This window comes from Hevea brasiliensis, chromosome 14 (assembly GCF_030052815.1).
Source record: "Hevea brasiliensis isolate MT/VB/25A 57/8 chromosome 14, ASM3005281v1, whole genome shotgun sequence".
Classification (NCBI taxonomy): Eukaryota; Viridiplantae; Streptophyta; class Magnoliopsida; order Malpighiales; family Euphorbiaceae; genus Hevea; species Hevea brasiliensis.
Window position 1 is genome coordinate 16,658,016 of NC_079506.1, and position 13,837 is coordinate 16,671,852.

General features: G+C 27.7%; 1 protein-coding gene across 1 annotated transcript; it reads right to left on the reverse strand.

Annotated features, from left to right (window-relative positions):
- Positions 1-4,523: 4,523 nt before the first annotated feature.
- On the reverse strand, positions 4,524-8,415 carry LOC110672905 (transcription factor bHLH143). Its single transcript, XM_058134024.1, has 5 exons — positions 8,254-8,415; positions 7,316-7,520; positions 6,910-7,060; positions 6,596-6,757; positions 4,524-6,510 (listed from the first exon to the last, which is right to left on the reverse strand). Exon 5 carries the CDS (start codon positions 6,491-6,493, stop codon positions 5,408-5,410), a length of 1,086 nt encoding a protein of 361 aa, XP_057990007.1. The 5' UTR covers positions 6,494-6,510; positions 6,596-6,757; positions 6,910-7,060; positions 7,316-7,520; positions 8,254-8,415; the 3' UTR covers positions 4,524-5,407.
- Between the last annotated feature and the right edge of the window lie 5,422 nt (positions 8,416-13,837).

The window sequence follows — 13,837 nt, forward strand, 5'->3', positions numbered from 1 at the left end:
ATATTATTTTTTACTTATTTCTTAATTATATAGTTTTTAATTAAAAGATACATATATAATTAAGAATTAGCAGGTATATTACATGACTAACTATTTAATCATATAATTAAGGATTATAAGATGATTTATTGTATTTAAGATTAAAATTATTTTAAAAAGCTAGAAAAATAAAAGATAATGTTAAATTATATACACTTATAATTATATATATATATATAAATTTAATATATATAATTTTATTGAAATTATAAAATATATCTAAAAATATTTAAAAATATATTGTATAAAATCTATTTTTCGATTCCATATGATTTCGGTTTTTATAATAATATATTTTTTTTATTTTAATATGATTTTAAAGTTGACTCGAAATCCAAAAACCATGCACAGTGAATATATATATATATATATATAGCAAAGTGTGGACAAATATAACTAATTATACAAAGGTAATTAACGTTTAATTTACTACTAAAATATATAATTAAATTTATTTATATATTAAAATTAAATTTTAAAAAATAAAAAAATATTTTTTTATATAAGAATTAACAACAATCTAAAATTACCTACTACCATCAAAACACCATTACTATTATTGCTCTCATTATTATCTTCACCATTATCATCAATAATTCACTATGGTATGAATATATTAATATCATAAAAATTTTTAAAATAATATATTTGCCAAACATATTTATTATTATTATTTTGGTTAATTGTGAAAATAAAAATTATAAAAAAATATAAAACTAAGCCAAACACAGTCTAAAAAAAATTCTTTCATCTTGTGAATATTGATGTAAAATAGTGTTATGAACAAGTTTTCACACGTGGTTGTAAATTCACCCCTTCAATTCAATTTTATATATATATATATATATGTTACTCACTGCAAATTAAGATACGTCTTCTGTCTAACCTGACTTGATTCAATAATTCACTACAAGAAATTAAAAAAATAGCTACAAAAATTACCGACCAAATATACTGAAATTTTGTAGGTAATCAGTGATTACCGACGAATTACCGACGAAATTTTTTCGTCCACAAATACTAGCGTAGGTAATTTTTACCGACGAAAAAAATGTTGTCGCTAAATTTACCGACAAATTATTTAGTAGGTAAATTTAAATTTTTTTGTAGGTAATTTCGTAGGAGACTTTGCTCTTATAAATTACCGACAATTTACCGATAAAATTTTTCGTTGGTAATTACCGACGAAAATAAATTTTCGTAGCTAATTTTTATTTAATATTTTTTAATTTAATCAATAATTTTTAATTTAATTTAATTTTTATTTTTTTAAATTTAAATTAACTTTTAAATTTAATTTAATTTAAAATGTAATTTAAATTTAAATTTAATTTAATTTAATTTAATTTAAAATTTTCAAATTAATTTTTTAATTTTTAAATTAAATATTAATTATTAATTATTTTAATTTATAATTTTTTAAGATTTAATTGACTTGAAAAAAATTACTAGTAGAGCCCAACATAGACCCCATATATGTGACTATGCCACAATTACTCTATGTTGGAGGGTAGTTATCCTTTTATAGACAAACTCACTACCCTCAAATCTATTCTCAAACGATATGGGAATTTCACATTTTTTGTGATTTACCGACGAATTACCGACTAAATATATTTCGTAGGTATTTTTTTAAAATTTTATTTTTAATTTCTCCTTAATATTATCTACGAAAATCGTTTCGTTGGTAATTACCGACGAAAACAATTCGTAGCTAAAATTTTTTAAGTTTTTTAGAATTTTTTCCCTATTTTCTCCTTAATATTACCTACGAAAAGTATTTCGTTGATAATTACCGACTAAATACTTTTCGTAGGTAAAATTTTTTTAGTTTTTTAGAATTTTTTTTCTCTATTTTCTCCTAAATATTACCTACGAAAAGCTTTTCGTTGGTAATTACCGACGAAAAATTTTTCGTAGGTATTTTTTTTAGTTTTTAAGAAATTTTCTTCTCTATTTCGTCTTAATATTACCTACGAAAAATTTTTCGTTGGTAATTACCGACGACAAATTTTTCGTAGGTATTTTTTTTTAAAAAATTATTTTCTATTTTCTCCTTAATATTACCTACGAAAAGCGTTTCGTTGGTAATTACCGACGAAAAAAATTCGTAGCTAAAATTTTTTCAAGCTTTTTTTATTTTTTCTTCTCTATTTTCTCCTTAATATTACCTACGAAAAACATTTCGTTGGTAATTACCGATAAAAAAAATTCGTAGCTAAAATTTTTTAGCTTTTTAAAAATTTTCTTCTCTATTTTTTTCTTAATATTACCTACGAAAAACTTTTCGTTGGTAATTACCGACGAAAAATTTTTCGTAGGTATTTTTTTTAAAATTTTATTTTCTATTTTTTTCTTACTATTACCTACGAAAAGCATTTCGTTGGTAATTACCGACGAAACATTTGGTCGTTATTTTTATTATTTGGTCGCTACTTTTGCCGCTAATATTAGGCACCACTTTTACCTATGAAATTACATCGTCGGTAAACTTTTAGTCGGTAAGTAGTCGGTAATTTCGTCGGTAAAAATTAATTTAAATTTTATTTCTCTTTTCATCGGTAAAGCGTCGGTAATTCGTTGGTAAATTACCCACGAAATTTTGTAGTCGGTAATTTTCGTAGTTATTTTAACTTTTCTTGTAGTGATTTAAAATATATTACTCACTTAACAGATTTTGATCGAATTCTTACTTTCACAATTCCATATTAGAAGAAAAGACAGCATGTGAATGTCTTAAGAATACCCTTTATACAAACAACATTTGATTCTTAAAAAAAATATATGAATCTTTAAAACTCAAATATTAACTTAAATCATTAGAATATTTATAACCAAAATTCTCCAATGTTCTATTAAGCTCCCTGCTTTATACAGGCAACATGTGAATCTCTCCAGATCCACCACCTTCATGATGGTCCATGTATGATATGATGCTTTCCTTATAATAACCGGAAGAAAGAAAGAAGAAATGAGAAATAAGAGAAGGAACATCCTTTCATGGCCATTAGCAGCATGATTAGCACTTCAGAATATAACTGAATGAAATTAAGGTCATTATCATAAACTCTTAAGAGAGAGAATTAGTGGGCTTAGGTTAGCTTCATAGCTAGGCCTGAAACATCATTGTTCAATTGATAAAATGGTGTGCTCCTGTCATGTTCCATTTTGCTTTCTTCATTAATCCCTTAACTTCGTTCGCTTTACGTGATTTCAAAGCCCTAATTTATCTATGTATTGACATAAAGACTAGGTTAATAATTTTGAACTTGATCAATCAAAGCCCTAGTTTAGAACTTGCAAATAGTGTTTCCCACGTTTTTAATTTTTGAAATTAACTTGAAAGTTGAAAATATCATGAATACCCTTTCCCTAATAAAGCAAAATTGTTAGACATTATATTATTGGATTTGCAATCAAAAATATTAATTACTTAAAAAGTATTATTTTGAATATATCAATTACCTCAATATGGCCGGTCTAGTAGGTAAGCATTAGAAGGGGAAAGCAAAGACAGATAGGTTCTAGTTCTTGGTTTTTCCTACTAAAGTAAGAAGGGGGAAAAGGAAAAGAAAAAGAAAAGAAACGAGCCCTTGATTTTTATGGTTAGCACCCAAGAATCTACCATATAAAGAGGGTGCTAATAGGGGCCCAACCCCAACTGAAGGTACATGGCTATCTAGATAGTATGATAGAAGTAGTAGCTATGGATTGGTGGCAAGATTGACAAATGGTTTTTTACCGTTGTATGTTTTGCATTCTTTTAAGAAAGGAATTTTCACCTATCAAACTTTATGCATTTTGCAGAGATTGGATATGTAGATCAGATAAGCCTTTTGCCAAGAGTGCCTTCTTTCTCCCGGGTATAATGTAGTTCTTTATGGCTTGAAATGATGCAAGTGACTTTAAGTAGCTCATGCCGCTGGCAACACGCCCAGTGTTCCCTGCAAAAGAAAGTGGGATTTCATGGATTGCCTGCTTAGCAAGCACCATTACAGGTGTGTAGACATTTATCAGAGGAAACTTTCATATTTAATTGTACATCAAGTATCTTCAATTCCTGATCCTCCATAACGAGAGCATGAAAAAGATATGATTTAGCTAAAGATACACAGGTCACAAGAGACACTCAATAGGGTACTTGGGTAATGAAATACCTTATGATGTGAGTACACTGTTCTCTCTCTCTCTCTCTCTCTCTCTCTCTCTCTCTCTCTCTCTTCATCATTTGAGTACTACTAATTACTCACCATCCATGCGAGTGAAATCCATTATTTCAGACAAAAGTAATGCATGGGAACCAAGTTGTCTTTGTATTCTTTGCAAGAATATGGTAAACCCACTTTACCTTTTAACATTAGTTCATACACACATTTTCAAACAAATCAGTATCACAAGGAGCCTGCCATTAGAGTCCGAGTACGAAGTATAAATAGCCAAAAGCACCACCGATAAAATCTGCTCAGGATTCTCGAGCCCCATCAGAGTCACAAGAAAACATCTCTATATTAATGAAATCACAACACACCATGTTCTCTTATTCAATACAGACACATGCATACATAGGACAACAGGAAGAACAAAAGAAAAAAACAGCCAAGATAAAAAATACATTCAACTCAATCACTACCATTCTATTGATATACACCAAACTCACACTCACAACTAGTAATGAGTTCACAAAGCTGACAAACACCATCTTGGGTTCCAAGGACTTTACTGAAGGTCACATGTGAGATGTCACAACATACTGTAGAAGTACCATAGCCACCACCAACACTCACGTGTGAAAACTTCCAAGCGAAGAAATTATTTGATCAAGAGTGGACCCCAACAATTCATGGTGAGACACCATGCTTCTCTACAGTATTTCCACACATCTGAAACTTTCTTGGCACTTTAATAGAGTTTAATAGCAACATGATTTGTGTGAGGGTAAAGAGAGGAAGACAAATGCATAAAATCAAAGAAAGAAAGGGTGGAGAGTGGGACCCGAATTACCTAACGCGCATGCACTAAATCCATAGGGTTTCTCAACACTTGGGGAAAATAAATTCCTGTCATGACCTTTAATCCACAATAAAGCTAAAAGATAATCATTTTTGGTCAACAAACCAAATTCCATTTTTTCCCTTCAGCTCCTGCAACCAAACTGCCATATATCTTGCCACTACTCTCCTTTTATTGGCCCATTATACACAGCTCTTGAGGAAAAAAGTCTTAAGGGTATGCCACATCAGAAAAGCTAATATAGAGATTTCAAACTCATCAATCATTCAAGCCAAGAATTGTTGGATTGCTACTTTTCTTCATTCTTCCTTCCTTCCACCCACTAGCCAACATACTACCATGGAAGGAGGATTGAAACTTAACAGTAGTTCAGTCCTAGAGTTTTGGCTTTGAATTTCAAAGACTTCAAGTAATCTATAGCTACATCAAGGACCAGCAATGGGTCCTTGTCCTTTGCACCAGGGATTATGTTCTCCAGAATTTTCAATGTTGCACGAACCTTATCCTTTTTCAATTGCTTGTTCCCCAAAATGACAAGCCTTTCCTCTTCTTGGTTTTGGCTAATAGCATAGCTTGATTCATCATCATCATCATCACACCCGTGAACTCCGGCCACTTTTGTCAAACTAGCAGCGTCCACTAGTGATTTTCTTTTGTACCCACCATCAAGCAATTTCTGCCTTTTGTTTCGGCCATCAGAACCAGTTACTTCCTCTGTTATTTCCTCTACTTGTGCTAGCGTCCCACAACTACTGATCAGAATGGGAGAGTGACCAGTGCTTGTTACTTCATCATCATCATCATCATCATCATCATCATCATCTTCATCATCATCAGAGTAAAGGAAGGCATTGATTTCTTCAGTGTCTTCATGCATCTCACTTTCTTCACCACTTAAGCGATTCTCATCTGATACTTCCTGCAACTTCAGCACTGTATGATTGATTCGGTCCATTTTAGCTGCATGTTCTTCATAGTGCAAATAAGAACCACCAATTGGTTTTGTGGCAGCTACAGTCGGTTTCACATCAGCAGTTAGAAAAGAACTATATATTAACCTTGTTTCATTCCCAGACTGGTCAAAAATAACATATCTCTGCTGACATCCAGGGATTGCATTTGGTGCACCCTCCCCACCATAAGAAAACACAGGTAAGTTCTCTTTGAGACATGAGCTCATAGGAAACAAATTCTGGAAGACAGGGGGCAATCTTTGAGACAACCCTTGGCCCCCATTACTTTGTTGTGTGTTCAAACTTGGGATGCATGGGACTGCAATCCCTGGCATCATCATATTTGCAGAAAATGTGTTCAAGCCAGGATTCACACATGCTGGCAAACATCCTTGTTGCACTGGCTCAACTGATGTGCTCATGCAATTCAAATTAGGTGATTGCCCAGTGCACTGTGGTCGGAACAGCCAAGAATTGTTGGATTTAACCATCCAACCAAAAGAATAACCTGTATATAATAAAATAAAAGACATATTACATAATGTGCTCTTGATCATTTAGCCTCGGAAACAGTATAAAAATTTCAAACATACCAAGATTTGAGCTTCAATATGCAATATTGAATTAGTTTTCTGCTTCGTTGAGGAACAATGGAAGAAAAAAAAGGAGAAACTACAATTTCCAGCTTGACAATATAAAGCAAGTGTGTAATCAATCTACGTGACAGGTTTAAGCAAGTGGCGGAAGTACTCAGCCTGGGAAAGGAAACACAAACAGGGAAAGAGTGATTCATGGGTTCCTAATAATTATTATGCACATAGTATATATTGTATTAAGAAAAGCCAGTTGATGGCATCAAGCAAACAATTAAGTAATTAAGCAAGAATAAATAGGAGGCAATACAAACCTGGCAATCCTGCAATGGTTGATAGCATGCAATGACTCTAACTATAATTATCGGTTTTCCAGCAATTCCATTCTCATGCTTTAACGCCCGAAATCTTGTTTGGCTTGCTGCTTGCCACACCATAACTTCTTTTGACCACTCAAAACTCAATCTGTCCAGATATATAAATGACTAATGACACGAGACAATAAACTAATAATATAAACTAAGAGAATGGCAAGCTTGATATGAAGATGAAAAATGGATGGGAATTTCTGTGAAACAAAAAGAGGATGAATCAGACACAGAAACTTTGAATTAGGACTTTGGATCAAACAAAGAGAGAAACAAAGGGAGCTTCAATTTGGACTAAAATTATTTCTAGTTATCATAGCTAACAATAAAAGATAAGAAAGCAATTGGTTGCCTTTAATAGTTTGCAGAAGAATGACAAGCCAAGAGTCTGAAGATTGGTTGAGGTTCAGTTGGAGAAATAATTTACAGAATAACCCTGCAATACAAATTCAATCGCACAACATTGCGAAACACATCAACTGATTGACTCAACCAAGGCATGTTGTTTTACTTCACTCCACTATTGAAACAGATGACTAGGTATATAATGAAATTTCCTGCAAAGAAGTGTGTACCAGCAAAATGGTGAGAAATAAAACCAGATAGAAACTATAATAACAGAGCAAACCATATAAAGGAAATTTCTCTACTAAAACATGAACAATCATCTGGGTTAGAAAGGAAGGTAAAATAATGAATGATTACCATAGTTGGCAACGGAGCTTCATTTTTTTTTTCTTCAATATTCAGGATTCCCAGTAATCAAAATCCTAAAAAATGATATCTACCATATGTTTCATTTCATTTTATTCATCAGAAGGTGAAATGAACAAAATAAACACAAAGTTTCTTTTTTCTCCTCATCTTGAATATTCTCAGCAAACAAGCAGGCTGATAGTGGCGGCATCAGTTTACCAAAAACATCAAAACTACCTAACTTAAGTTTTCCCACAAAATCACAATTAAAAAATCTAAAAAAAAAAATCCAGTTACCAAATTCACGATAACCAGGAAAATAAAAATTAAACCCATCAAGTAAAGGGGAAAATAAAACCAAAAGCAAGCAGAAACATTTAAAAAATTAAATAAATTCAATAGCTTTCCCATTAACTCCTAATTGTCACAGCTATTGAATTACAATTTTGTTTAAAAAGCAAAGGGGATAAATGAACACGAAGAATATTATAAAATAGGCTTCAATTTCTATTCTTTTTCATTACAAACGCCACAGCAACCAGAGAAAAAGCAAGGCAAACTCAAAAGCAAAAGAAAAGAGGGAAAAACACTTACGGTGGAAAATCAAAGCACTCTGTTTGCTCAGATCCAAAGAAACAGAGAACTCACTCTAGGAAAATCTTAATATCAGAGAGGTTACAGTTACAGAGAGAAGGCAGAAGAGAGAAAACAGTAAAGTGAAGGAAAATTCAAGAAGAAGGTTTGTGCACATGTACAGGAGTGAGTGAGCATAGGAATGCCAAGATTATATAGAAAAAAGAAATAATGAAAGTTATTTGACCATATTACCCCTCATTCATAATTTAAATGTGATATAAAAGTAGTTGTCAGTTGACCTTTCTTAATGGTTCATAATAATATTAAGCTAGATTAAAAAAATAATAATTAAAATTATTAACCTCATTTCAATCATATCATATCTTAATCACATTTTATCTGATGATATCATATTTTAATCTGCCATGTTTTGAAATTGGCTTCTTCTTCTTCTTTGGGAATTTTTCTTTTTTAATAAGAGGAATATTAACCTCGATTAAATATGTGAGCGTTTCAAAAAAAAAAAAAATCATCTTTGATTTCTAATCATGGGATGTAGCATCTTTCATTCTCGACTTTATTAAAGAATGGACAAGTTTTTATGACATCCCATGTTAAATATTAGAGATGGTAATAAATTAAATTTTTTAAGTATTGATCTGATCAAAGTCTAATATGATAGATTGGAGTAGTATACAATCGAGTTTGAGATGAGTTCGAATTTAAAATTTAATATCCGTGACGAGTTCAGATTTTATATATTGAATATACGTTACTTGAAGTCGTTTATATTAATATTTAATTAAATATAAAATATATATTTTATATAATAATATTTATAAATTTTATATATTTGATTTTATATAAAATAAAAATTGAAATGTTTTGTAGAATTATTAAATTTTTAAAATATAAATTATTAATAAAATTAATTTTTTTATGTAGATTTTTAATTAAAATATATAAAATTAAACAGATTCGAATATCTTCTGAGTAATACTAATCAAATTTTAGGATGAATTCGAGTAGTTAAAGATAAATTTTAATTAATTTTGAAACGAATTTAGATTCATACAAAGTAATTTTTATGGGTACTTTGCTCGTTGTCATCCTAATGTATATATGTATAAGATATGAGTGTTAACATGTGATTATAAATTTGTTATGATTTTGTGATAGGATGTATCACTTCTCTATCTCTTGTATGAATATCACAAAATCCCAAATTAAAAGAAGAATAAGAAAAAGTATCTCGTTTTAATCATATCATATTTTAATCACATTTTATCTGTCATGTTTCGTGGTCTCTTTTTCTTTGAATTTTTTTGAATAAAAAATATTAAGAATGAGAACTCGAAATTATTAAATAAGTGATATACCTCCTAACCATTAAACTAAGCCAAGATATGATTGGAATGTTATTATTTTGGATTTGCTTAAGACAAAGGTAAACCATTGGGCAAAAATCATGATTTCATATTAAAAAAAGGAAAAAAAATTAATAAAAACAATTTCTTGAGATGGGCTGATAGGCCTTTGAATTCACTTCAAAAGGAGGCTATGTGCATATTGGGCTAGGTCACCCTTTTAATAATATCTATTTATTTTAACTGCAAAAATAAAACTTTTTAAATATGACGATAGTAATTCTTTTAGGTCTGAGACTCATAGTTATTGATTGACATTATTAATTTAACCTGATTTCACGAGAAGAAATTTATCACCTAGCACAAGATGGCACTCAGTGAGACGAAGTATTAGACAAACCGTTGTCGACTTTCATTATATTTAATTATTATATTAGTAATGAAGAGTCCATCACTCAATTAACCATCAAACTACTATACTCGATAGGTATTAATAATATCTATTAGTGATATAAAGAGGTTGGTTTTTTTTTTAATAAACATAAATATATTATATTTTAAATATATAGTAAACAACAAATTGAGTTTAAATAAAAAATTCCTTATTAGCAAGACTCCAATTAGAGCAAATTCTGAACCAAAATTGATAATTTTAGTTTAGGATTTAAGAAAATTAAATTTGAATTTCATAATATTTTTTCAATTTTGATCTTTATCTATTAAATTTATTCTTGTCTAATTTTAGTTAAATTAATAATTAATTTTTTTATTAAAAATACAATTCAGAGTTGAAAAAGATTTAATCGATTTAAAACAAATTTTAATTAGTTTTAATTATATTTTAATTTTAAAGTAAATCAATTTAATTTTAATTTAGACATTTTTGAGTTTATATATGAGAGAATTTTTTTTTTACTCTACATCCTCTAGTTAGGAAATTTTTAAGACCAAAAAGCTCATTTTATTCATTGAATTATTATAAAAAAGTTAATTGAGTTTTATTACCGATATCAAATAAAATTAATATCTTTACAAATTCAATTACATTTACATAGATTAAAATAGTTTGATTTTTTAATTTTTTGTATTTAATATTGATGCATCTAATAATATTTAAGATGATTAATATTATTTTTATATAAAGAGTACATTTTACATGTGATTATATAAGATTTTAATTTTCTTGAGTGTACTTAATTTAAATGTAAATTAATTATAATTTGTTAATATTCTTATATATATATGAACATATATTTTTTTTAATTTATTATTCAATCTTAGCTTAAATTTTGATCATAAAATTATAAGAAAATCTAATTATATTTTTATATATATTTATATGTGAAGTTGTGCTTCTCTTAATATTAATTTTAAGTTGTTATGTTTTAAATTTTTAAAATAATAAAAACGAAGGAAAAATATGAAAAGGAAAATGAGAAAAAAACAATTTGACTACTTAATATTATTAATTACATAATTATTATGAATTACTAAAAATGCATGATTAATTTTATATTTATATTTTAATCTATAATATATTTATAACATATATAATATATAATTTTAAAAAATAAAATACAAATTAAATATGTTAAATACATTTTAAAATTATTTGTATTCAACAATATAATAATATAAAATTTCAAAATACCAATATAATAAAATGAAAATTTTATAATGATAATGGAATAAATTATAAAATACATTTTAAAAATTATCTTATTTTATAATTTTACAAATAATTTTCTCACATTTATTTGGTTATGTAATCTTATTATATAAGTTAAAATTATTTTAAATTATGAAGAAATGATATATGCAAATCAAACTTTTTTTTTATAAAAAAAAATAATATAGTTTGAACGGATTTAATTCAATGAGCTAATATATATTTAATATTAATTTATTTTAATTTTTAAATACTTTCACCCATTTATATTTTTAAAACTTATTATTATATCAATTTTTTATTATATTACATTTAAGTTTTAAGTTAATAATATAATGCATAGCTTTAATTAAAATAGCACTTAAATTAATATTTTAATTTAAATAATTAAATATTATATTTATGTTATCATAATTGAAAATTATATTTATAAAATTATGATAATATTATATCACATATAAAAAATTAACAGAATATTATATAAAAAAATTAATTTTTTCTACAATATGGTATGGGATGCTATGTAAATACAAATGATTATTACTTTTAATATCAAATCAGAATTAATGATAATAAAATTAATATTATTAAATTTATTATTGAATATTACTTTAATATCAATTTTTTCAATATCAAATGATTTTGTTTGATAGCAATACCAAACGATGTTAATATTTTTTTCAATAATTTTTCTCTACGTCAACTTTTTTAGTAAAAAAAATTAATTAGAAAAATCAATCAGATTACCCATAATTAATGTATAAGAAAATCAAATTAGAATCATATATAAACCATAATTATGATTTTATGCCGATAATTATGCCTATAAATGTGTATTCTATCTCTGTAATTACGTATTTCATTATTGTAATTATGTTCCTTATCTTTCTTCTTTCCTATCTAGTGTAATTGCCACATGAATACAATCAAGAAAACTCTCCTTCCTTAAACTGCTCATAGTTATAAGTACTATATGATATATAATTAAAAATTATGGATTTTTTAAACTGTTATTTTATATGAAAATATCACATTCCTAAATTAAAACCTATTGACTTCATATATATATATATATATATATATATATATATATATATATATATATATATATATATACAGGCATCACAATGTAAAGCTCAAGAACAACTTCATCAATATCAAAATGTCTGCACTCAAGTTGGCTTTCCTTCTTACTTTTCTGCTCATTGGATCTTGTTAGTCTCTCTTCCTCTCTATCTATCTATCTATTTCAACTTTTCTGTTAGTGTTTCTCTATTTATCTATCTTCATTCTAATGAAGTAAAATTGTTTTGTATATATAGATGATTTGCAGCTGCAGGCCGATGCAGTTCAAGTAAACAGAGATCGTATTGTTAGTATCGCATGCAATCTAACTCAAGAGTGTCTACCCCAAATGCTTGTGTGGGAATTGTATTTGTATAAATCACATTTGCACCTGCATCGCTAAAACTCCATCCTTTGTAGGAAGAAAATTAACTCGTTTGAATTACTAGTAATTTATTAATATATTGAGCTTTATTAATTAAGTAATATGTATAATCGCTCCATTATTTATAATAAAATTTAAAATAAGTAATTATTGGCTTAATTACTTATCATTTTTCTGACTTGTTTGAATTAATCTCAACTTAATTTGGTGTGGTGGAGCTATTTTTTTTATTAATTAAGTTGTTGCCCACTTAACTGCTTTTCATTTTATAGAAAAAAAAAAGGAATAATTAATGGATTTGGACTCTCTCTCTTTCTTTCTAATCGATTTGGAAGATAGAGATGTGTGTAAAAAGTTGTAGATGACAAAATTAAATGGTAATTTTAAAATGATAAGGATCTCAAATATAATTTTGTATCATGATTTCTGAAAATAACTCAATTTTTTTTAATTAAGTTTTATTTGTTTTATGAAAAATTACTTGCATATGAAAATTATTTTATATGAAAAATATTTTTCATAAAAATATTTTTCATTATTTAGTTGTAATGTTAAATTAGTTGCATATATTTAATTTATATATGTATAAGTCATTTTCTTTAAAATGACTTAGTTTTCTCTTTGATGGGAAATATTTTATAGAAAATTTTTTTTAAAACAAATTAAGTTTTAATTAAATAAAATTTTAAAATTATATAAATTATGATAAATGATCAATTACATCAATTAGTGGTCTTAGATGTCAAGTTTAGGAACAATTCAAGTAAAGTTAGAAGAAATAGTATAGCTCGAACAAAGTGGTGGGAGTTCAAAGGAGTAAAGCAAGTGAAGTTCAAAAATGAGCTTATCGAGTCAGAAGCATAGAGCTGAATATGGAGGCCAATGATACATGGATACAGATGGCATCAAAGATTAGAGAAGTAACTAGAAAAGTACTTAGAGAGTCTAGAGGACATGGACCACTCTCAAAAGAGAGATGGTGGTGGAATGAAGAAGTACAAAAGGCAGTGAAGAGAAAGAGAGAATGGTATAAGAAATTATCTAAGTGTGATAATAATGAAGCATATGAACAACACAAGATAGCAAAGAAAGAAGGAAAAAAGGCAGTTAGTCAAG

What these genes read in the sequence shown, in the direction of transcription:
- LOC110672905 (XM_058134024.1), bottom strand. Translation starts at nt 6,493, where the DNA reads ATGGTTAAATCCAACAATTCTTGGCTGTTCCGACCACAGTGCACTGGG.